The sequence below is a fragment of the Myodes glareolus genome, chromosome 16 (assembly GCF_982192425.1).
Source record: "Myodes glareolus chromosome 16, mMyoGla1.1, whole genome shotgun sequence".
Lineage (NCBI taxonomy): Eukaryota > Metazoa > Chordata > Mammalia > Rodentia > Cricetidae > Myodes > Myodes glareolus.
Genome location: NC_142041.1, coordinates 31,870,027 through 31,894,652, shown reverse-complemented (window position 1 = coordinate 31,894,652; position 24,626 = coordinate 31,870,027). Strand labels below are relative to the sequence as shown.

The 24,626-nt window shown below is 51.6% G+C and overlaps 2 protein-coding genes and 1 long non-coding RNA gene across 3 annotated transcripts; 2 read left to right on the top strand and 1 right to left on the bottom strand.

Moving 5' to 3' along the window:
- Positions 1-463: 463 nt before the first annotated feature.
- Positions 464-5,059, top strand: Tesk1 (testis associated actin remodelling kinase 1). Its single transcript, XM_048419887.3, has 10 exons — positions 464-912; positions 1,061-1,182; positions 1,311-1,359; positions 1,882-2,028; positions 2,338-2,420; positions 2,581-2,671; positions 2,842-2,925; positions 3,052-3,141; positions 3,264-3,393; positions 3,874-5,059. Exons 1-10 carry the CDS (start codon positions 709-711, stop codon positions 4,758-4,760), a joined length of 1,887 nt encoding a protein of 628 aa, XP_048275844.3. The 5' UTR covers positions 464-708; the 3' UTR covers positions 4,761-5,059.
- Cd72 (CD72 molecule) lies at positions 5,002-14,467 on the bottom strand. Its single transcript, XM_087897167.1, has 9 exons — positions 12,626-14,467; positions 12,432-12,539; positions 11,792-11,863; positions 11,230-11,319; positions 10,459-10,791; positions 7,393-7,547; positions 6,723-6,832; positions 5,535-5,692; positions 5,002-5,288 (listed from the first exon to the last, which is right to left on the bottom strand). Exons 1-9 carry the CDS (start codon positions 12,705-12,707, stop codon positions 5,254-5,256), a joined length of 1,143 nt encoding a protein of 380 aa, XP_087753293.1. The 5' UTR covers positions 12,708-14,467; the 3' UTR covers positions 5,002-5,253.
- Positions 14,468-14,681: 214 nt separating this feature from the next.
- LOC125390784 (uncharacterized) lies at positions 14,682-23,842 on the top strand. The gene is made up of 3 exons (XR_015735107.1): positions 14,682-16,076; positions 18,356-18,452; positions 19,755-23,842. It is a non-coding gene; the product is annotated as an uncharacterized LOC125390784 (long non-coding RNA).
- Positions 23,843-24,626: the final 784 nt, after the last annotated feature.

Sequence of the window (24,626 nt, the reverse complement as noted above, 5' to 3'; positions counted from 1 at the left end):
GAACTTCCCTTAGGGGAATCGGGATGGAGTGAGGAGGGGTCGGGGCAGGGCAGGGATGCGGCCAGATGCTCTCTACACCGCCGACCGCGGCCGCCCGAGAGGACAGGTGTTAGCGAGCCCCGAGATTGAGGGTGTCGGGGTCCGAAGACCCTAGAAATGGGCAGTCGGGGTTGGACGCAGGCCAGGCAGGCAGCGGGCTTGATCGGTGCAACCCAGGGCGGAGGCGGCCCCGCGCCCGCCGTCCACCCCTAAGACCCCAGTTCTTCACGCCCAGCCTACGCGCGGGTGCGTACCTGAGGGGGCGTGGCCGGGCCGCAGCCGGGCTTCAAGGAGTTAAACGCTAACCGGGCCCAGCCCCGCCCCGGGCAGGCCGCGCAGCCTGAGCCCGGCGGCGAAGCGGAGCAGCAGCCGCCCGCCCGCCTCCGCCCGCGGGGAGCCCGCCCGCCGGCGCCCCGGAGCGCCGCCGCCGCCCGGCCCAGGCCTAGGCCCAGGCCCCGTGCAGAGCGGAGAGCCGCGGCGTTCCACCGGGCCCAGCTCGCCGGCGCGGCGGGGGCGGGCCCAGGACCTTCGGCAGGTCCTCCGTCCTCCGGGCGGGAGCGGGAGTCCCGGCACCCGGGATCGGACTGGGCCGGCGCCCATGGCGAGCGCGGCCTGCCCGGGTCCTGGGGACCCGGCCATGTGAAGCAGGCCCGGGCTGGGGGCCCGGCCATGGCCGGGGAACGGCCCCCACTGCGGGGCCCTGGGCCCGGAGAAGCGCCGGGGGAGGGGCCGGGGGGCGCAGGCGGAGGCCCGGGCAGGGGCCGGCCCTCCTCCTACCGGGCCCTCCGCAGCGCCGTGTCCAGCCTGGCGCGTGTGGACGATTTCGACTGCGCAGAGAAGATCGGGGCCGGTTTCTTCTCTGAGGTCTACAAGGTAGGATCCACAGACGAGAGGGTAGAGGGGCGGGACCGAGCCTTTGACGGGAGGCTAGAACTTAGAGGCCCACAGCCTGGGTTAGAGATTCAGTACTTGAGCTAGCCACCCAACTTGCCTGGCACACACCGATCCTTGCTGCCCCCAGGTTCGGCACCGACAGTCGGGGCAAGTCATGGTGCTGAAGATGAACAAGCTCCCCAGTAACCGGAGCAATACGCTAAGGGAGGTGCAGCTGATGAACCGGCTCCGGCACCCTAACATCCTCAGGTTAGAGTGAATGACCTAGCCACTTGCTGGGCAGAAAGGAAAAGACAAGGTCCCTCGGGAAAGGAGGGAGATGCGGTGGAGCCCAGGCCCTCACAGCCTACCCTTCTATCCTCTCCATCGTCTTTCAGGTTCATGGGGGTCTGTGTGCACCAGGGGCAGCTGCACGCTCTTACCGAGGTAAGCACTAGGCTTAGGCCAGGAAAGAGGGAAGGCACCACACCTCCAAGTGAAAGTGTCAGCGGGCTTGGTGGATCTGCGGGGAGATTAAATAGGAGCCACCATGGACCTTGGGACCTCCCAACAGGAGGCTTCCTGAACTTCTTTTGGGCAAACCACATACCAGAATCCTCAGCTAGTCATTCAGTGTATCCCTGAGAACATAGAACTTTCTGCCCTGATGGAGATATTTTGTATCTGTGGCCACACAGGAACCACCAGCTACACATGGGCCTGGCTAAAGCAAGAGCTACTGTGACAGAATATCTGATTGTATTTGAATGCACTAGCTGGCATAGCTACACTATTGCTACTGTGATTGACAGGGTGGCAGCCTAGGCTCTAAGTGGGAACCTTAGAGCACAGGCTCGCCTTTCTCACCTTTGTGAGCCTCTTGAGTGTCACCTGGCTTATGCGTGGCAAACATAGAATGCGATTGACGCCTTGACAGTCGTTCCTTTTCTCTGTCCCCTGTGTCCCCAGTATATGAATGGGGGCACCCTGGAACAGCTGCTCAGCTCCCCAGAACCCCTGTCCTGGCCAGTCAGGCTCCACCTAGCACTGGACATTGCCCAAGGCCTACGGTACCTACATGCCAAAGGTGTGTTTCACCGAGACCTCACATCCAAGGTAGGCTGGCCAAGGCGGGCGGGAAAATGAAAGAGGGTTTGTGCCTATGAAGCCGTGATCGGCCTGTGGATGCTGGCATGTGGGGTAGTAGATATGCTCGGATGTTGGGGTGACAGGGTGCTTTAAATTGTTAAAGAACAGGGCTAGGAGTGCTCTGAGGAACTAGGTGTCACATCTAGTGTTGAGTGATGTCGCAATAATGGGGTGCATTGGAGAACTGGGAGGGAAGGTCGAGGTGATGACACAGGGCTTTGGGGACCAGAGAGCAGGTGATGGGTGTGTGAGGATGCCTATGTGTGTGTGTGTCAGAACTGTCTGGTCCGAAGGGAAGACCGAGGCTTCACAGCTGTCGTGGGTGATTTCGGACTGGCTGAAAAGATTCCTGTGTATAGGTGAGGTGAATGCCCTTCATACCCCAAGCCTCCCAGGGATCCCCTATACGTGAGTGAAGCCCCAGTGACATTTTCTGTGGGTGGGGAGAGGGCTCACCCCCGTCCTCTTTTCCTGGGGGAGATGTCTGAATAGGAGGTTCTGACTACCCTGCTCCTGCAGGGAAGGAGCAAGGAAGGAGCCATTGGCTGTGGTGGGCTCCCCATACTGGATGGCTCCAGAGGTGTTGCGGGGAGAGCTGTATGATGAAAAGGTAAGAGCCCCAAGTCTCCCAGAGACCTTGAATAGAGCCCTATCCAACAACAACCCTGCTAAATGTTCAGGACCTCCCCCTTCTCCCATATCCCTCACTGTCACCCTTCCAACACAAGATAACTGCCAACTCAACTCCGCCCCCGGGCACGGCCCATCTCCTACCTCCAGGCTGATGTCTTCGCCTTTGGGATTGTCCTCTGTGAACTCATTGCCCGAGTACCTGCGGACCCTGACTACCTGCCCCGCACTGAGGTGAAGTAACCTCCACACGAGGTGCCTTATAACCAAGGAGGGCTCCCTGGAGGCTGACATCCTCACAGGGGGCACAGACAGAGCCCAGGGAAGGCTAACTTGGCAGCCCCTCCTCTGTCCCCACAGGACTTTGGCCTGGATGTGCCTGCTTTTCGAACACTGGTGGGAAATGACTGTCCGCTGCCTTTCCTGCTTCTGGCCATCCACTGCTGCAGCGTAAGCTTCCTGCCCTCCCCCCACCCCATCCATGGTTGTCTTCTAAGTCCTGGGTGAGAAGGGGAGGGGAACTTCCCCTCTTCCTGAACCCCGAGTGGAGCTGCCCTGTCTTTACCCATCAGATGGAACCCAGCACCCGTGCCCCTTTTACCGAAATCACCCAGCACCTGGAGCAGATCCTGGAGCAGCTGCCTGAGCCTGCTCCCCTCTCCAAGATGCCCCTCACTAAGACTCCCTTGACATACAATCAGGGTAAGTGAGCATGACCTTGACCCAACAGAAGTCCTGCCTCTCCTCAGAATCAGTTATCTGGAGGAAGCTGAGTGGATCTACGGGTTTTGAAAGACTCGGGGTCAGGTGAAGTGGGGTGGGATAGAGAGGCTTCGCAGCCCAAGGGAGCAGAGGTAAGGAAGAAAAGATAGACAGATAGCTGGGGAGGGGCTGCTGATCATCAGGTCAAGGCACTTGCATAAGGACCCGAGTCCTGAAAGTCTCCTCTGACCTCTGACCTCCTCCTTCAGCTCCATCATCCTGTGGTTCACACAGGAGTACACATAGACATGAGTACATCTTTTTTTCCCCCTAAGGAAAAAGGTAGCTGGAACTAGCAGCCCTCCCTTCCAGAGCACCTGTAGGAAGCCCTCTCTCAGCTCTCACCACCTTCCTGGGGAATAAGGGCCTCAATCTTTGTGAGCAGATGCAGAAAACAGGGTCACACACCTCTTTCTACAGGGTCTGTTTCAAGAGGAGGTCCCTCTGCCACACTTCCCAGGCCAGACCCCCGGCTCTCCCGCAGCCGGTCAGACCTCTTCCTGCCACCTTCGCCAGAATCACCCCCCAGCTGGGGGGACAATCTAACACGAGTCAACCCCTTCTCACTGCGGGAAGACCTCAGGGGTGGCAAGATCAAACTTCTGGACACACCCTGCAAGCCGGCCACTCCGCTGTCCCTGGTACCGCCATCACCACTGACCTCTACCCAGCTGCCCTTGGTGACCACTCCAGAGACCTTGGTCCAGCCTGAGACTCCTGCCCGCCGCTGTCGCTCACTACCTTCATCCCCTGAGCTCCCCCGGCGGATGGAGACTGCACTGCCAGGTCCTGGCCCTTGCCCCATGGGCCCCTCGGCTGAAGAAAAGATGGAGTGTGAGGGCAGCAGCCCTGAGCCAGACCCTCCAGGGCCAGTTCCCCAGCTGCCTCTGGCTGTGGCCACTGACAACTTCATCAGTACTTGTTCCTCAGCCTCTCAACCCTGGTCTCCCAGATCAGGACCTCCCCTCAATAATAACCCCCCTGCCGTGGTGGTCAGTTCCCCGCAAGGATGGACTGGGGAGCCCTGGAACCGAGCACAGCATAGCCTTCCCCGGGCAGCAGCTCTGGAGCGGACAGAACCCTCGCCACCCCCATCAGCTCCTCGGGAGCCCGAGGAGGGCCTGCCCTGCCCTGGCTGCTGCCTTGGCCCCTTCAGCTTTGGCTTCCTATCCATGTGCCCCCGCCCCACCCCAGCTGTTGCCCGCTACCGCAACCTGAACTGTGAGGCGGGCAGTCTTCTCTGCCACCGAGGGCACCATGCCAAGCCACCCACACCCAGCCTGCAGCTGCCTGGGGCACGCTCTTAGCAGTGAGGCCTGCGATCTCAGGCTTCCAGCCTTGGCCTTCAGGATAGCCTGTAAGGACAGAGCGCACTTGCTGGACAATGCCAGCCCCAGATGGGCTGACTGGCTCTTCTCCCCGTCTAGGGGAGCCTCAGCATGGTCTCAATGGACAGAGCACTTCCTATCTGACCCCTGGGTTTGCCTTCCCATGGGGATCACAGAACTAGACACAGCATTGCTGACACACAAGACTAACACGTGCAAATTATTTAAAAATATTTCAATAAAACTGCCTGGCTGGCTCCGGGCCATCCATCCACTCAGCGGTGCGCCCTCCTCCCCTGACCCATCTCCAGTTTGGGAAGTTCTTAAGGGAGGCCAAGCCCTTACTCCCTTCCCAGGAATAGTCCAGTTTCTGGGCGACTTTGAAGCAGGCAGCAGGTTGCCAGGCCAGGATCAGCCCTTAGCTGAGCATGCCCGAGAGGGAGGGAATGCTGGAGGAATCGCAGTCCACAGGTTAAGGATGTAGGTCACAAGCTCTTGTTCCTGTGTCTGGAAAAATAAAGCAGCAGTGAGCTCCAGGTGACTGTCACTAACCCTCGTCCAGTTCACCCTGTCTTCCCTCTCCCCTGTTCAGGACGTACCTGTCCCCTTTCCCTGCCTAGCCTGGCCCTACATAAGCAGACTGAGCCCCTGGAGTTGTGGATGTGACAAATTTGGGAACAGATTTTCCCTGTGTCCTCTGGGCCTCTGTCCCCATGCACACAACTATGACTTCTCTCCCTCCCTCGTGCTTACTCGTTTCAGTGCAGTGATCCCCATCAGGAAACCGGAAAGCTTCCCGCTCACAAATGTAAGGTTTAGAGTCTGTACACCCTGAGAAGTATCTTCGCCATAATCCTTGCCGTTTCTCTAGCGGCCTACATTGTGGTCTTTGAGAATAAGATGCAGGAGATCTGTAAGATATGGTGAGTAGAATTGGGATACACTCTGAACCCCTCCTTTCCCCTTGCTCTTTGTAAAATGTAGTCCAAGTCCTATCACCTGCTAAGGCCACATGTTCAGGAACAGATTTCTGAATTTTAGCTTAACAGCCATTAAGGCCACAGAGGAAAGCTTACCAAATCATAAAAGATGAAAACTCCACCTAAGGAGTTGGGTGCACTGGTACATGCCTGTAATGCTTTTAAGCCCAGGAGACAGATGGGCCACACTACATAGACAGGACCATCTCAAAATCATACAACATGAAATAGCCATTCTCATTCTGCTGCTCTCTGCTTGGGGCAGTTCTAGTGGCCCAGTTGGCCTGAGCTAAGCAAGTGCAGCTGCAGTTGGGCAGCTTGTCAAGGCTTAGAGAGTTCAATGCCAGCAGCACTTCTCACTGGCTGTGACAGGACACAGACCTCAACCTAGTAATTCCTTTTTTGTTTGGGTTTTTTTGTTTGTTTTTCTTTTTCAAGATGGGGTTTCTCTGTAGCTTTGGAACCTGTCCTAGAATTCGCTCTGTAGACAAGGCTGGCCTTGAACTCACAGAAATCCACCTGCCTCTGCTTCCCAAAAGGTGGCATTAAAGGCGTGTGCCACCGCTGCCTGGCTTTGTTTTCATGTTTTTGAGAAGGGGAGTCGCAGCCCAGGCTGGCCTTAACTCCTAGGTGCTAGGATTACAGGAATATGCCATTGATCTTTTAAGTATGTGCTAGAGACCTCCAGGCGCTGTGGTGGAGTAAGAGTGCAGTCGATGCGCCGACTTAGGGTCAAGGCGCTGAGCCTAGTGACCCGAGTGTAGTCCCTGAGGGCCACATGGCAGGAGGGAACTGACTCCTGCCTGCCACATGGCACCCCTCCCTCAACACACAATTTTTTTTTTTTTTTAATGAAGACATCTTAAACATTTAAGTAGAAGAAACATTACAATGCTGGTTTGTGGAAGTATTGGGAGCAGGACTTAGGGAAGAAATATTATGTCTTTATGAGAGACAATACCCCCAAATCTTCCCAACTTGCCGGTAGTATTCTTCAACATAGCTTGGCTGCTGGATCCAATATGACTTTGAATCATTTAGCAACTCCGCTAAGCCACTGGGCAGAGAGACCTGAGGGGATTCAGAGAGGTGTGTGAAAAGTAGTGAGAATATGGAACAAAATGGGGACACCCTAAGAGGCTATGAGTTTTACTTAGCAAGAGACCTTGCCCATTTAGTACATAAATTAATTGCTCCTGCATCCTTGCAGGGCTACCAGATACAGTCACTCTCCATTTCACCTCTCAGCTGAGGAAGAATCTGGAATGGAGTCAGCCTGTGAACTTCTAGTCTCAGGCAATGGAGTATCCGGGTCTGACCCCACTCCCCTGAGAGGCACAATGAACAATTAAGCAGTCAAGGGCAGGCCAGCAAGGCACACACTAAAGTGGAGATGGCTCAGAATTCACCTCTCACCAGTGCTAAGCAATAGGAGCCATGGGACACAAGACTGAGAAGATGCCGAAGCCAGTGCCACATCTCCTTTCAAATGGTGTGATTGTTCATATCTGTCACGGGGAAGCAATGCAAACCATGGCATGTGGCAGACATGCACTGCCACTCCTGACTCAATGACATACCTCCCTTTACCAGTGGCACCCACTTCAGGATATGGAGAAGGGCATGCTCACTTGATAATAATACTTATCCGATTCTTTGGCTACAGCAGCCAGTTGGGAGGACAGAGATGTGCAGTATTTCTGGCTCTCCTCCAAACTCCTGAGAGTGTGTGAGATGTAAAAGCATCTTCCCTCGTGCTGTGTCCATCCCAGCAGACAGCAGAAGTCTACAAAGCAGAAGGAATATGACAGCCACACTTGGAGTAAAGTGACCAGTTGGCCAACTGGTTGCTAACAGTAGTCCCTCAGGTCTACTCTCGACATCTTCATCAACTTTAGCCCTTCATCTTTGCAAGCTTTTGCCTCCGGGAAACGTTGTACTTCGTAACGATATGGGAAGCTTATTTTAGTGGAGCTAGTGTTCCTGTCCCTGGTTTCTGAAAGGTTGAAATCTACCCTAACACTGGCCAACCTTGCCTGGGCTTCCACATTGGTCAAAGGACTTCTCACTCACTCACTCACTCATTCATTCATTCATTCATTCATTCCATTTACTCCTTAACACATCTCCACTGCACATTCAAAGTTTTGCCTCACTCCTCCAGCCCCTGACCACATCTCCGTAAGCAGACAGACTTGGTTCCTCTTTTTCTGAAGTTATCAACACTGACCATTTCCGTATTTCCACTTGAAGACACCTGTCTCTGTTGATTTCCAGGTTACCTTTAAGGAATAAACATCCTCCTTAACATCCCACACTCCACTCTGCTCTTGATCCTAGTCACCTTTCCTACTTCCGTTTGATCCATCAGTTTTCACTCTGTCACTCAGAAAGCATTCCCTATTCCCCCTCTCTCCCCCTCTCTATCTCTCTCTCATCTACATTTTTTTATGTCTCCATCAAACTTCCCCTATTGATCTGCATTGTGACTTAAAGGAGATTTTGATTTGATGTGACTGACTTGAAGAGAGTGAGAGAATAAGAAACATGCTGAAAGGTCTTGAAAGTCATGTGTGTGTGTGTGTGTGTGTGTCTGTGTGTGTGTGGGGGGGAGACAGATCTCATCAAATTCCTCATCCTCTTGCCTTAGCTTCCTAAATGCTGAAGTTACGAGTGTGGCCACCATATCTGACTCAGGATTCTTTTGTTATATTATGAGGAAGAGAAAAATAATGTCAGATTTTGCGTAGAGTTTTGCTCTCTCTCCACGCCTCATGTCTGCACGTACTGGAATGTGTTCTGCCCATCACTGCTTAGATAACTAATCAGAATGGCATGCCCTGGACGGGACAGCATGGTCAGATTTATGTGTTTTTAAGGACTTCCCCAGAAACCTGAATGTGGTGGCTTGACTAGAATGACCCTCGTAGGCGCATATATTTGAGTGTTTGGTCTCCAGTTGGTGGAACTGTTTGGGAAGGACTAGGAGGTGTGGCCTGTCAGTGGAGGCAGGCTTTGATAGGTTTCAGAAGACTCCTGCTACTCCCACATGCTCTCTCTGTCTCCCACTTGAGAAGCAAGCTGTGAGCTCTCAGCTGTTCCTGTCGCTATGCATTTGCTCTGCCGTCATGGACTCTGACCCTCTGAAACCACAAACCCAAGATTGCCTTGGTCTTGGTGTTTTGTCACAGTGGTAGAAAATTCACTAAGACCCCAAGTGAGTACCAGGTGAATGGCAGTCATCCTATCTGGCCTGCCTTGGAAGGCACATCAGAGAATCCCCACAGAAAGCTGGCTATAGCCATATTGATTGAGAGATCCTGCCTCAATGAATAAAGTAGACAAGCAATCAAGGATGAATCTCTGCATTGACCTGTGCACACACAAATACACGCATACATATACACATGCAACACAGACACACGAAAATGGACAAGGGGGAAATTGGTGCCATTGTGAAGAATTTCCTCCATTTGGGTTGGGTGAGGGTAATTAAGAAGAACACTCAGTTGTGGCAGTTGTCCTAAAAAGATCAGGATCTGCAGAACACAAATGTCCAGATGGACTTGGTGGAATCGTTCTGATGAGCTGATGGTGGTGGCACCCACTGAACATGCTGGAAAAGCAGTGGGGAAGGAGTCACTGTGGAAAGCACGCTGGCTGCTGCAGAGCAGAGCCTCAGTGGCACCAAGCTGTCATCTGTACAACGGGGCACTCCTGATGCAGGCCTAGACTACGTTGTCAGCTGGGTTCATCCAGGGTTGAGTTTTTTAATCAGTCTAGGCACCAGAACCATGGAACAAAAGAGTAAGTGACTGGGTAATAGACCCTGGAACCCAAGATGGATAGGGAGAGGAGCAAGGATAAGAGAGAGCTGTTGGGAAGAAAGAAAATTGGGACTCCACAGGCTGGATGCCTTGGGAAGGCTGGAGAAGTGTAGAGAGCCCTGTTGGGCTGGGTAGCTGCAACCAAAGTAGATGTCTACATCCCAGCTGTGGACAGATGAGCATCATGGGATGTCAAGGTCTGAAGTGTAGCTATGGGAGCGGGTGGTGGCACTGGCGAGGGACTGAAAGTCATGGAAAATAAGATGGTTAAGGAAAGGGGCTGGGAGATGGCTCAGTAGTTAATGTGTTTGCCACAAAAGCACGAGGACTTTAGTTAAGGTACCCGGCACCCATAGAAAACGTAGAACTGATCACGGCTGTGCTCGAGGTTGAGTGGAGGGATTCTATCTCAAAAACTAATCTGCAATGGCACACACGGGGGTGGGGAGGGGAGGGGAAGAGAAAAGGCACCCGCGAATGCACACTCTCACACACGCACACAGAACAGGAGCATAAGGAAATGGCAGCTATGAGTGTGTGCCTGCAATCTTGCTGTCTCGAGCTTGGCAGAAGCATCTAGATGCCTCTGGGTCAGAAAGAGATTTGGACAATGTGATACGGGATCTATGGAGAGTACTCCCCCACACACACATGATCTGCCACAGAGCTGAGTGCATCCCCCTAAACCCAGTGCTCAGCTTGGTCCTTCTCAATAACCAAGTCACAGCCCAGACCAGTCCCTGCTCCGGCTCACTGCCCCTTTCCTGAACAACTCACTGAGCTCTGGGCAGACCAGCCACTAGAGACTCCTGGATTCATTCTGTCCCTCACAGGCCATCCGCCCCACTTCCCTGATCCCAGAGCAGATACCTGAGGAACAGGAGAGAAAGCGCCTCAGTGTGTCCTGCATGTTGACCAGCCTCTGATTCAAGTTCCTTCTCTGCTGCTCCTCCCTTTCCAAGTTCTCCTTGGTCTTCTGTCCCTCAGACTGGCATTCCTGGAGTTGCTGCTCCGTGACCTCATGGATCTTCTGCTTCTCCTGTAAAGCGCCCCGACTCAGGGACAGCTCTGTCTGAGACTCTTGCAGATCCACCTCCTTCTGCCCCAGCTGAGCTGTCTTCTGCCTGAGCTGCTGCTGCAAGCTGCTGTTGGTGGCTTCCAAAATCCTGGTTACCTGCTGGAATTGCTGAGACACCTGCAGATCTGGTTGGCCATAGAAGAGACTGGTTGGGTGTAGCAACACACACCTGTACCCCTGCCTAGGGAAGGCTGAGATAGGAGGATAGCAAGTTCGAGGCCACCCTGGGCTACATATGAAGAACCTTGGCCGGAGGAGCAGGGAGACTGAGGATACTTCTTCCAGCTGGTACTCTAAGACTATAGTATCAACCTTTTGGCTTCTTGTAACTTCTTGTATAATGTGCTGAATTTAAGATCTGGCTGCCCAGTGTTTAAGGAACCCCTAACTGGTTAAGGATAATTTAGGAAGGCAGGACACTCCAGGACAGACTTGGCTGGAAACCAGACCCAAAAGCCAAGGATGTCGGGACAGTGTCTTTGAGCCTTCCCCATGAAAGGCCAAGTAGGGGGAGAGAAGAGGAGATGTTGAGAATGAGTGGGGAGTGGGGTACCCATACTCACAGCGAACTCCCAGGCAGATGGCAGCCACCCCTAACATCAGACAGGCCAGGAGAAGGCCCAGCAAAACGTACTGCAAGCCGACTGTGGGACCTTAAGGGACAGGGATGAGGGGCAGTCAGTCCCAGGGAAGAATATACCCACTGAGAGGATGGGAAGCATTCCTAAAGCGGGCTTTGTCAGTCAGGGAATAAGAGCTGGGGATCGTAACTGGTGGAAAGGATTGAGGGGGCACTACCCGACAGAAGGAGCTAAATTTCATACAGGGAAAGGGACCTGGAGTCATGTGACTAGGAGCCATCCGAACAGGGAATTGTGATATGGATTGACTCCCGGGTGCAAACAATCACTAGCAGGATGAGGTAGGTTGTGAGTGGCTGAGCAGTCCTTGAAGTCCCAAAGGCTCAATTCCAGAAAGAGTAACACAGGGCAGAAGCCAGCCCCACCCCTCCGGGAAGCGGTTTGGCATCCCTGCCCAGCATCCGCGGGTGCGCTGCTGGTGAATGGTGCGCTGGGGCTGAGAGGGTAGGGGTGTCGGGGGTGGGCGGGGAGGGGAGATACGCACAACGGGAAATCCACCCTACAGCAGGCGACTTCACGGAGCTCCAGGATGCAGCTGGCTGCTCTGACCTGACGCCTGCCGAAGGGGAGCGTCCGAAGTGAGGGTGGAAAGTCCCCATAACCTCCCTTCTCCCCAGTACCACACCATGCTGAGACCTTGGCCTCTCCTGGGCTAAGTGCTGTGGGACAGTCACTCTCGGTACTTCCTCTGCCGCCCCGGGACTCATGTCCCTGTCGCCTTTGGTGGTTTTGCAGATGGACCCTGCTCACCTCCTGCTTGCTCCCCAGAACTGCCACGCAGGGAGGTCCTCACTCGGAAGCCCTTTTTGGATTGCCTTCTCCACACTCCCCTCATATCCCTCCCTCATTTCTCTCCTGGGTCCTCCTTTTCTTATCATTTCCTCAGGGTCGTGACTCTCATTCTTCTTACCAATCTTGTTTCCCCGCCCCCCCCCCCCCCATCTCGCACCCGGCTGCTCTGATCCTGCCCCCGGCTTACGGCGAGGACCCTTCTGGGACCGTTCATCTTGCCCCTGGCTCTCAGAGAACTTGTCCTCAAGAACGGCCCTGCCTCTTTCTCCAAGACTGCTCTTCGCTCCCCAGATAAAGGCACCCGTCCTAAACACATCCCTGGGCCTCCATACCTGCTTTGTCCACTAGGGCAGAGGAAGCCAAGCCTGACGCCCCTCCTGGGACTGGAGACACTTGCACATTCTCGTAGGTGAGTTCTCCATCCTCGTAAGCCTCACAGTCTGAAGAGGAAAGGTCCCAAGAAGGAGTCAGGAATGAGGTCTGGAATGGGGGTGGAGTATGAAGGAGGGCGATAGGCAGGACTTACCTGGTCCCAGGTGATTAGAGACGCTGTTCTTCAAGGGCACCTTCACAAAGCGCAGGTCTGCATAGGTGATGGCGTCAGCCATGGCATTTGGCGCTTCTGCCACAGGGTCTTTCAGCTAACCCCACTGGCCCACACCTCCCTGGCCACTCTCCTCCCTTAGGCATTGAGTTCTGTCTGTGACTGTAAGGCTCAGCGCTTTGCAGTGTGACCCCAAACCAAAAAAGAGGAAGGCTTCTGGCAGATGGACTCAACGAAGCAGAAGAGATCCCCGGGTTGAAGCCAGAGGGCCACGGAGGGACACAGAGGGCCACGGAGCCACGGAGGGCCAAAACACAGGTGTTGAAGCTAGCCTGGACCTATGTCCAGCCAGTGCCCCTCCCCATATATCCTAGACTCACTTTGGCCTCTACAGTACTTAAGATCCACACAGTCCTGTATGTTCCCTGGTTGGCCACTCCCCTCCTGACCAGTCCTGTATGTTCCCTGGTTGGCCACTCCCCTCCTGAGGCCATTTACTGAGTTCTATCAATGTGTACTTGGGACTCTTTTGTTCTCAGCTGACCCAGGGCACATCCCCATATCTGCTCCAGATTGCAGCTTCATCCTCAGTCATCAGATTGGAGGCTCCTACCCTGGAACTTTAGCTCCTCCTCATTCTGGGGGTTCCAGTAGGCCCATGACTTAGCAGGAGGGGGTCCTTAGTTTGGTAACTTACATAAGGCTCGTATCTCCCATTTAGCCTGGAGTGCTTCTGAGGTGAGCCTAACTCCTCTCCTGCTTGCTGAACCCAGAAACCATTCCTGGGAATGTGACGGCTTGTTTGAGGACACAAAGGGGGCAGGAACAAGCTGATTTTCCTCTGTGAACACCCCAGACTCCCCCACTTCACACCTTTTTCTTGCTGTCTACCTGATCACACCTGTAACCAGGTGTCTGCTTCCGCCATGCATCCTTCCCTTAACAACCTGTAGCATCCTCTGTGTCCCCACATCAGAGCCATATCAGGAATCAGTGTCCACTCGGCAGGGGTTCGGGAGCAGCTCTGGGCTGTGCTGAAGGGCTAACCTGGAGCAACCGTAGTCCGCACATCCCTTCTACGAGGGATGAAAGGAAACTGTGGGCGTGGATTTCAAGAAGGGATGCGGTGGGTTGGAAAGATAGTCAGTAGTTAAGAATACTGGTTCGATTCCCAGCCATTCACAACCATCTGTGACCCCCTCAGTCATCAGCCCGCACATAGTATACAGACATACATGCAGGCAAAACACTCATATACATAAAAATAAAATAAAACTTAAAAAAGAAAAAGGGGCGGCCATGGCTTCCTAGGCTGAAGTGAGGCAAAGAAACGTTGCCTTGTTGCAATTCTTCCTTTAGCGGTCCTGGGGACTCCATGGAACACGGCGGGTATGACAGTCTGGCCTCACTTCCCAGCGCACACAGACATGCATACAGTCCAAACATTGCCCCATCATTCATCCCCAGAGAAAATGGCCTCTCGGGTCAAGTGTGGTGGGACATACCTTTAATCTTAGAAATCGGGAGGCAGAGGCAGGCACAGATGTAGCCTGTGAGTCAGAGGCCAGACTGGTCTACACCATGAGTTCCAGGCTGGCCAGGGTTATATAGTGAGACCCTATCTCAGAGAGAGAGAGACAGAGACAGAGAGAGACACACACAAAGAAATAGAGACCCAGAGCAAGCAGAGGCGTTTGCAGAGGAGACCACCAAACCTACGAAATTGTTGTAGGTGAAAGAGGCCTGGTTGACAGTGGGGTTGAGTGTAGCAGCGCCCGCAGGGCCTATCTAATGTTCTCTTACTGCAATATAGCCTATTAAAGAAATCCCAAAAGGCCTTCATGGTTGGGGGGGCGGGGGTTGGAACCGGATGAGGTATGAAGGTGAGAAAACCCCACCCCCTTTTGGGCCACATCCGCTCCGCCCCACCCCACCCCCAGCTGTCCTGTAGCTGGGAGGGGTGGGGGAGAAAGAAAAGGTGAAGTTCCTCACCACATGCTACTCGCTCATGTGACTGGTGGTGTTGGGCGGGGCCAGGTGGTGTTGGGAGAGCTTCCTTGCTGTAAGTAGGCTGGTGGAGCCTGCCTGCCCCAGAGAAAGTGGCCCCTGGGGCTGAAGGGCAAAGGCACTGTCACCAGAGCAAAGCGTCAGAGGAGAGGCAGGTGCACGCACACGTCTTTGTGTGCTTGCGTGTGTACAGCCTCCCTCCCCTCCCCCCCCCAGCACTCTGTGGCCTGTTAGGGGTGTCTGTGGGAGGGGTGGAGTGTCTATATCAAAGCCGCCGCTGGAGAATGAAGCAATGAAATACAGTGTGTCCTGTGGACTGAGGTGGCTGGTGAGAGCTGTCATCTTTTGCCACGACGGGAAATGATAAGAGAGCCCCTTCAGAAAAGCCATCATAGGTCAAGACAGCAGGTTTTACAAGTATTTCCTTTCTGAGATTCGTTTGTGTTTTAAGGGTTCTCTGCAACAGCTGTTAACGGTCCCTGCTTGACTAAAGTTTCCAGCACCTTCCTCCAGGCACCATCTCAGGTCCTCCCCCAGTTACTGGCAGCGGACTGGTGACTCCCTGGGGGCCTGTGGGGGCGTGTGAGAGTGAGTGGGAGGGTACAGAGCAGCTGGTGTCGGGAATGGGTGGGGACAGTTAGGGCACTGCATCTGTGGCACACATGTGGGCACAGACAGGGCCAGTGACTATGGGGCACTGGCATGGACGGCAGATGGTATCTCAGTTTCCAGAACCCCAGTACACAGGTGAACATGACCTGTATGTCAGGGAAGATGCCCAAGCCTGGCTTCTAATTTGCACTGGAAACAGCATCAGGGACCCTCACGCTGTTACCAAGAAAGTGTCACTGAGATGGAGCTGGGCTGAGGGGTGCAGCTCACCTGCATAGCCTTAGAGTCTTCATCAGGCGTGGTCTGGGCTTCACTCCTCCTGCTCCTCCTTAGCCCATTGGTGATGGTGAACCATCTCTTCATGACATTCTGAAATCCCTTCCATCTTAGGCCAGCTTGTAGTGTAAGGATGAGATGGGGCAGATCCTGGGAATGCCCAGGAGAGCTGCTGTTTGTATACCTTGATTGACTTCTAAGAGGTCTTGTATTTTACAGATGGGAAATAGACTGGGGCGGCATTCACATTACCTTTCAAAGCTGAACACCTAGACGTCTGGAACTCAGCTCTCCACACTGCCCAGACGTCAGGAACACTGGAGATCAGAACTGTGTGTTGCAGGACCACAACCTGAAATCGGATACCATGAGTTCAAACACCACACAGCCTTGCCTTGCCCTGACCGCCCCTCCGCTTACTATGGAGAATGGCTCCTCTGACTAGCACAGGGGTCCCGGCTGTGAGTTTGCTCTGTGTCATTTTGGTCTGCAGCAGACATCAGGAGACTCTGAGCTAGACTGTACCTTCATCATCACTGTGAGTACTGGCCTCGGGGGACCCTACCCTAATGACAGTGACAGACTAAGGACATCCCAGAAGTTCATACACTAGTCCAAGCTGTCTGTGACTATGTGACTTTACCTGAGAAAATGCAGACATGCTTAAGAAACGGCCCTTTAGATAGGCGGTCACCCTTCCTGCTCTGGGAGTTCCAGGTTAATTTCAGGGAACCTCAAAGGAAGATTAGGGGAAGAAAGACATTCTAAAAGGAGGAAGAGTCAGAAAGCTCAGCCCTTGCTGGTTTTGAAGGGAAGGGGCCAATAAACCAGGGAGTCCAGGCAGCTTCCAGTAACCAGTAGAACAAGGAAGCACGCTCCTCTTGAGCCCCCACAAATCCGCCAGCCCTTCGGATACCTTGACTTCAGCCTGTCACTGTCATCAACGTTCTGGCCTCCGGACCCACAAGGCAATGTATTTGTAGGGGCTGGAGACAGCTCAGCTGGTTAACAGCACTGTGTGTTACTCTTGCTACTTGTGGTACTTGAGTTCAGTTCCCACATCTGACACCTTAGAACTGCATGTAACCCCAGCAGGAAATCCCCTGGGGTGTCCTGTGTTCTGTGGCCTCCTTAGGTGTGTGCATGTGCACACACACACATGCACACATATTTAATTTTTAAAAATTATCTTTTAAGTAAAACTTTTAGACTCATTTTATTTTATGTGGATATTTTGCCCGCATATATGTGCTCCGGGTGCCTGCCTGGTGCCTGAGAAGGCCAGAAGAGGCCACTGGAGCTAGAATTACAGATGGTTGTGAACCGCCTTGTGGATGCTGAGAATTGAATCTGGGTCCTCTGCAAGAGTAGCCAGTGCTTTTAATCACTGAGCCACCTCTTCCAAATACAACAATTGAAGGTCATTAGGGACGGACCCCCCTTCAGAATCAGCAGCTTGTAGAATCAGGCTTGGAAATGCAGGACTTTTGATGACTGGTGGGCAGAGGGGGACACCTTTGTCGTAACTCTGACCTGGTGGAGACAGGACACTGTGCACTGCTTGGAATGTCAGTAATAGATAATTATTGAAACCTTATGAGAGTATTGCTTAGCTGTAGGATTTCTAGTAAAGAACAAAGATGTACCATACCATTGTCCCTTCCCTTAAGAGTAAATTCACGCTGGACATTGGTGGAGCACACCCTTAACCCCATCCCTGGGGAGGTAGAGACAGGTGGACTTGTGAGTTCAAGGCCAACCTGGTCTATATCAGTGAGTTCCAGGACAGTCAGAGGTACAGAGAGACCCTGTATAAAATAAAATTTTAAAAAAATGTAGAAAGAAAGGAAACGTAGCCGTTAAGCCACCAAGTGTATGCCACTTTGCTCTGGCAGCAGGAGGTAAGTTTTCTGGTTAGCAGTGAAGGTATCAGCGCATGACTGCAGATATGAAGATCAGTTCTGCACTGTGTCACTTTGGACAAGTTACAGCTGCTTTTCCTTTGGGCAGGGAGGAGGGAGGCCGGAGGGGGCAGGGTCTCATGTAGCCCAGGCTGGCATTGAACTTGCTACATTTCCACAGCTGTCCTTGAACTCCACAGGCTACTACTTCCTAACTGTAAATAAGGGATAATCTAGAATTCCCTCAAGGCTTTACTAGCAGGGGGTACTAGTGTCAGCAAAGGCCACTAAAAATCACAGCCCAGCATTAAGTCAGAAGGGTCACAAGTTCAAAGCCATCCTGGTGTCTGCAGGGCTGGCTGATTTGTGGGGGCTCAAGAGGAACGTGCTTCTTTGTTCTACTGGTTTCTGGAAGCTGCCTGGACTCCCTAGTTTATTGGCTTCTCCCCTTCAAAACCAGCAAGAACCTCTCGTCTCTCTGAGCTCTGAGCCTTCCTCCTTTTAGAATGTCTTTCTTCCCCTAGCTGGGAAATTGCCTCCTTTGAGGTCCCCAGTGTTCAGTTGGAGCTCTATTCCTCCCTCCCTCTCTCTCCAAACTCCACCTGCTCAGAGAATCTCCAAACAAAGGAAAAGCACCCAAAAGCCCAATTCTGCATTCTTGGCAGCTTCCTCCACTGTTGCTGCCAGCCATTCAAGTCCCCACCTACATGCTCAGCTTTTGAGCATACTTGGGCACAAACCCAGCTTTGGCAGACACATCATCAGCCCTCACCTACAATCTATAAAACCCTCTGCCTTAGTCCCAGTGTACAACTTCTCTAGCCTCAATCTCTGAGACCAGTGACCCTGCCCATGAGTTGCTTTGCTCAATAAACCTGTTACACTTTTCCAACTCTGTTACTCTTTTTCATTTCAGCTTGATGTGGCTTACTGTGTCGGTGGAGAAACTTATTATGGGAGAGGCAGAAAACCTGTTACTCTGAAATTAAACTGGGACTACCTTGCTCGAAAGGGTAATCATTTATCTAAGGGACTTTCACTTAAGCAAAGCACACCTATATTTTGTCAGGTAAAGACACATTCATAGATGGCTGGAATGGGTATATGAATATTTTGGGATGTCCTAACTCTGTCACTATTAGTAGATTAGGGTTTCCCAGAGGCTAATGGTTGCAGTGATGTTTCAGGCCAGCAAGACCCAAGATGCTTTTCTTTCTTTTCTTCTTCTTCTTCTTCTTTCTTCTTCTTCTTCTTCTTCTTCTTCTTCTTCTTCTTCTTCTTCTTCTTCTTCTTCTTCTTCTTCTTCTTCTTCCTCCTCCTCCTCTTCCTCCTCTTCCTCCTCCATCTTCTTCTTCACAGGGTCTCACTATGCTGAAACTCACTGTGTATACTAGGCTGGCCTGGAACTCACAAAGGCCACTTGCCTCCACCTCCCAAATGCTGGGATTAAAGTCGTGTGTAGCATGACTAACAAAAACCCAGCGACAGATACTGGAGTTCAACCTGAAGATCAGAAAAACAAAGCAGCCAGCTACGGGCCCTAACCTCTACCTCAAACCGAAATGGCAATCCTGCCTCCATGAATCCTCAGAATGAGACTGAGCTAAGAGCTGTCTCCTCCTGTTTTATGTTCCTTTCTAGTGCTGGGATTAAAGGTGTGTACCACCACTGCCCAACCTCTTTGGCCAACTAGTGTGGCTTCTGGGATTAAAGGTGTGTGCCACCACTGCCTGGCCTGTATGGCTACTAGTGTGGATGCTGTGCACTGACCTTCAGGCAAGCTTTATTTATTAAAACACAGATAATATACCTCTACAGTGTACCCATGCCTACCAAGATCTTCTTTCTTTCTTTTTTATTTATTTTTCTCTCATATTACATTCCAACCTCAGTTTCTCCTCCCATTCCCTCCCACCTCCTCCCTTCTCCCCCAGATCCTCTCCTCCTCTATTTCCCTTCAGAAAAGAGCAGGGCCTTCCAGGGATGTAAACCAAATGGCATGGCAAGCTACAGTAAGACCAGGCACATAGCTCATATCAAGGCTGGGCGAGGTAACCCAGTAGAAGAAAAAGGGTCCCAAAAACAGGCAAAAGAGTAAGAGACAATCCCCACTCCTACTTAGGAATCCCACAAAAACACCAAGCTACACAACCATATCTATGCAGAGGGCTGAGGTAAAATCTGTACAGGCTCTGATTGTTGGTTCAGTCTCTGTAAGCCCGTATGCACCCAGGTTAGTTGATTCTGTTGGCCGTTTTCTTGTGGTATCCTGGACCCCTCAGTCTCCTACAATCCTTCCTCACCCTCTTCCACAGGAGTCCCTGAGCTCCACCTAATGTTTGGCTGTGGATCTCTACATCTGCTCCCATCAGTTGCTGGGTGAAGCCTCTCTGATGATAATTACGCTGGGCTCCAGGCAAGACCTTTTCTTAAATAAATACATAACTGAAAACTGTCACATAGCTTCAGAGTCAGGAGAACAACTGTAGGCGTCTGGTAGCATCATGAAAGGGACTTGTGGCTGTTTGCTCTCTGAACCTCAAGACTCCTGGTATATCTCTGGTGACTTTGACTTCTTTGGTCTTGCCTTGAACAGTGACACATAAGATACCTTGATTCAAGCAGATGACAATTATTTGAAAAGAAGAGCAAACGCTGTACCTGGAACAGCCAACACAAGATCCAGACACTGGCACATGCCTGTCATTCAAGCCTGTGGGAAGCAGAGGCAGGAGGACTGGAGGACAGTTTGGTCTACATAGCAAACCACTGCTCAGCCAAGACCACATAGCAAGACCCAGATGAAGAAGATGATGGGGGAGGGGGGAAGGAGAAGAAGTTGATGATGTTGGTAGTGAAGAAAGTCGTACAATACAGTGGTACAAAATGATGGCTCAAAGCCCAGAATGCAGTGTCAGAAGGAAACAGGGCTAGCATTTAAAAAAAAAATGAGGGGGCTGGAGAGATGGCTCAGCCATTAAGAACACTGGCGCTTCTTCCAAAGGTCCTGAGTTCAATTCCCAGCAACCACATGGTGGCTCACAACCATCTGTAATGAGGTCTGCTGCCCTCTTCTGGCCTGCAGGCATACACACAGACAGAATATTGTATACATAATAAATAAATAAATAAATATTTTTAAAAAAATGAAACCGGGGACTCAAAACTCATATACAGCCCCAAAGATGGAAGGAATTGGGGCTTACAACAATTTATGTACCGAAGCACAAGAAACTGGTCGTGGTGGCACACGCCTTTAATTCTAGCCCCTGGGAGACTGAGGCAGTGGATCTCTGTGAGCTCAGGAGTGACACAGTCTCCATAGTGAGCTCTGGACCAGGCAGGACCAGATAGCGCAGTGGTTCGCAGCCTTCCTAACGCTGCGACCCTTTGATGTAGCTCCTCATGCGGTGGTGACCCCAACCATAAAATTGTTTTTGTTGCCCCTTCAGCAAGTCTTCTAAGGGGCAAAACCCTGCCAGTGAGACAGTCCTGGACCCTAAGACTGTGGTTTGTCACCTCTCAGCTCCTCAGCTCCAGGAGTTGAAAGAAGCAAGTGGGGAACTGAGCAGTCCATCCTCAGCCAGCGGCCTGGAAGTTGGTAGTGGTGTGACCCCACCCGGAGGTCATCGCAGAAAGTTAAGTGGAGATCCTGGAGATGACCACTCAGCAGGAGCTGGTGTTGACGCATGCGTCGACATCCACTCACAGCAACCGTGCCTGACTCCCGACTCCTACACTGACGGAGGTGGGTGAGGAGCCTGGCAGGGGTGCTTGCCCCGATTATCATCTGGAGACGGACAGATTCAGACCAGGAGCACACAGTAGGGATGCTCCAGTGTCTCTTGGTGCCCTGTGCCCCAAAATTCATCCACAAATGGGCAACTTCGACTACCAACTGGAAAAGAGCCCAGTAGCGCGGGCTCAGAACCCTCAGGGATGAAGCCTAGGTTAGACCAGGCAAGTTGCCTTGGCCATTAAGTGCTGCTTGAGTCCAGAACAGACGGCAGCAGAGGAAAAAGATCCCCTCAGCTTTAGAACCAACTGCACAGTTGGGGGTTTTATGTTCCGCGGGCCTCTTGCTAATGTCTTATTTCTCTTCCTCCTTCTTTTTAAAGAAGCAATGGCTGCATAAATTTAATTTCTGAGCCAGCTATGAAGGTGGCAGACACTGGGAGGGCATGGACTGACATATGAACTCACCAGGGGCCTCATTCCCAGGGATGAGAGATGCTTCAGAGGGCACACATTCTGAAGCGGCTCTCAGAGCGCCTTTCCAGAGGTCTTCAGCTTGCTTCCGCCCTGGATAGAAAGCGGATCCTGTTTTTAGGTTAAATTGTGCATCTGGACACCTAGTGAATTTGTATACGCTGTCATGTCTCTTAGCAAGCTGAATCTGCAGGTATTCTTTCAGCATAATTTTACTTTGAAAAAAAAATGTAAGCCTAAAGGAAAGCTGAAAGAATAGTACGAGGAGCAACAATGAGCCCCCTGTATTCTTTGGCCTTACCTGGACTTCTTATACAACAATGAGCCCCCTGTATTCTTTGGCCTTACCTGGACTTATACAGTCCAAGCCCACTTGCCTAGGGAATGGTGCTGCCCACAGTGGGCTGGACCCACTCCCATCAATCATCAGTCAAGCCAGTCTCACAGACATGGCTGGAGACCAACCTGATCTGGGAAATTTCCACTTGAGACTCCCTCACAGGAATCTGTGCCAAGTTGACGAACTAGGACCATCGCCAAAGAGAACTAGATGTCATGCCCCTGTTGATGAAGACGTCACATGCTTGGGTTGCAGAATCTGAAGAAATCAAGATGGAATGTGACTTTTGGTTCCCTCCCTGCTGCCTAGTTCACACACTGCTGTCAGGCCGCTGTGCAGATTGCTGGGGGAGTAGTGTTCCCCATGGTCTGAGGTTTGGGCCCTGGAGCTGTGGAAATGCTACTTGGGTTGTGCCAAGCAACTTCCTGATTGGATTTCAGATTTACTCCAGAGGGCAGAATTTACATCTGGTGCTGTAAAACAGGACAAAAGTCCATAGGCTCTAGTGAGGAAGCAAGTGCTTTGTTAACTGGATACGATAAATCTGTCAAATTTTTCTTCTAAATATTTATTTTTTAGGTCCATAGTTTATTGTGGCTATCAGAATTATCCAAGGAAGCTTGTTTTGTTTTGTTTTTTTCTGGGTTTTTGTTGTTGTTTTTGGTTTTTTTTGTTTTGTTTTGGGTTGGGTTTTGTTTTGTCTTCTTTTCTTTTCTCTTGTTTTTCAAATGGAGTTTCTCTGTGTCACTTTGGGTGTCCTGGAACTCACTCTATAAACCAGGCTAGCCTCAAACTCATAGAGACCCGCCTGCCTCTGCCTTCCAAGTGATGGGATTAAGGGCATGTGCCCCTACTGCCCTTAGTGTGCAGTATTTATTGTAAAGATTTACATTCTGGGGCTGGCAAGGTGACTCAGCCCAGCAGGTAAAGGTCCTGTCACTGAGCATCACATCTGAGTTCAATCCCCAAAGTCCACATAATGGAAGGAGAGAACCAACTCTCCCACCTCTCTCACATTGTCTTCTGACACCCTCCCACACACACACATGAAATATAATTTAAAAACTTATATTCAATAAAACTTCTGGTTTTTTTTTTTTTTGACAGGGTTTCACTGTGTGACCCTGGCTGTTCTGGAATTTGTTCTATAGACCAGTCTGGCCTCGAACTCACAGAGATCCGCCTGCCTCTGCCTCCTGAGTGCTGGGATTAAAGGTATATGCCACTACTGCCCAGTTTCAATAAAATTTCTGAAGATATTCCTGTATGGTGGCCCAATGTTCAGTGAGAAGTGGAAGAAAATAATCAGGCATATATCTCTCCCCCTTCCAAGGCTCAGGGACCGCTACAGAGAGAGGCAGAAGGAACTTAAAAGATGCAGGAAGGGGTGGGATGCTGTGGAATGCTGTCTTCCCAGGATAGCAGCCATGAACATCCTCAGAACAGCTGCAACTACTTGCAAAGACCCTCCAGACCAAGCCTGTTGACTCCCCCAATGAAGAAAGGGTGGAGCAGGTCCCTGGATCCCGGTCCAAGATTCCGGCCGTGCCTTACACTCACATCCCAGCTGTGTGTAATTCTGTACCTGCCGCTCTCTAGAAGTGATAGAGTCTATTCAGTGTGGACATTGTTGACTGAAATGGGAGCTCCATCTGTGTGGGCTATGTGGTTGAGCCTTTTCAGGGGTGTGACTGCTTTGGGGTCACTCATTTTCCTGTAAGTGGCCCCCACCCATGCTCTGTAAGTGAGTCCTATAAACTCGTTAGTTTCCAACTTGGGTGTCAGTAGAGTTGCACTTTGGTTTGTCACTGGTGCCCCATCTGGAAGGAGTAGAAATTTGCTGATGTTTTCCCAGAAAAGGTCACAACTGATATTTGGTAAAAATTTCTCACTATTCTCTTATGGTGCTGGGGATTGAACCCAGGGTCTCCCCTGTGCTGGGCAAGCACAGTTTGTATGTGTGAGTATGGGCACTCGCAGGCCGCTACCTCCCAACTCTCTGTAGGAGCGCTGAGATTGTGCTCCTGCTGCCACTTTACGTGAAGTCTGAGGATTCAAACTCGGGCCCTCAGGCTTGCATTGCGACATCTCCCCAGCCCTCTCTTGGCCAATTTTTCAAAAGTTTTTCTGGCCCATTCTTTGTAATTATACTAACTGTATACTTTCATTTTGGAAAGTTGACATTTTAAAATTATTTATTGTCCTACCTGATGAGATGGCTCGGCAGGCACGTGCTGCCAAGCCTGAGGATCTGGGTTCAGTGCCCCAGTACCCACATGGTAGGATGAGAATCAACTCCCCAAAGTTATCATCTGAGCTCCACGTGCACACTCACCCCCTCCAAAAATAAACAAATAATGTAATTAATTGTTTAAAGGAAAAGGGGACTGGTAAATTGGTTCGTTGGTTAAGAGCACTTGTTGCTCTTGTGGAGGACCTGGGTTCAGTTCCTAGCACCCACATGGTGGCTCACAATCATTCATAATTGCAGGAGAGCTGACACTCTCTTCTGACTTCTGCAGGCATTGTGCACACGTGAATGCACATAGGAGCATGCAGGCAAAACAACACAGTAAATGAAGTAGATCTAAAAAAGAAAAAGAAATGAAAAAAAAGTTAAAGAAAGAAAATTCTTATT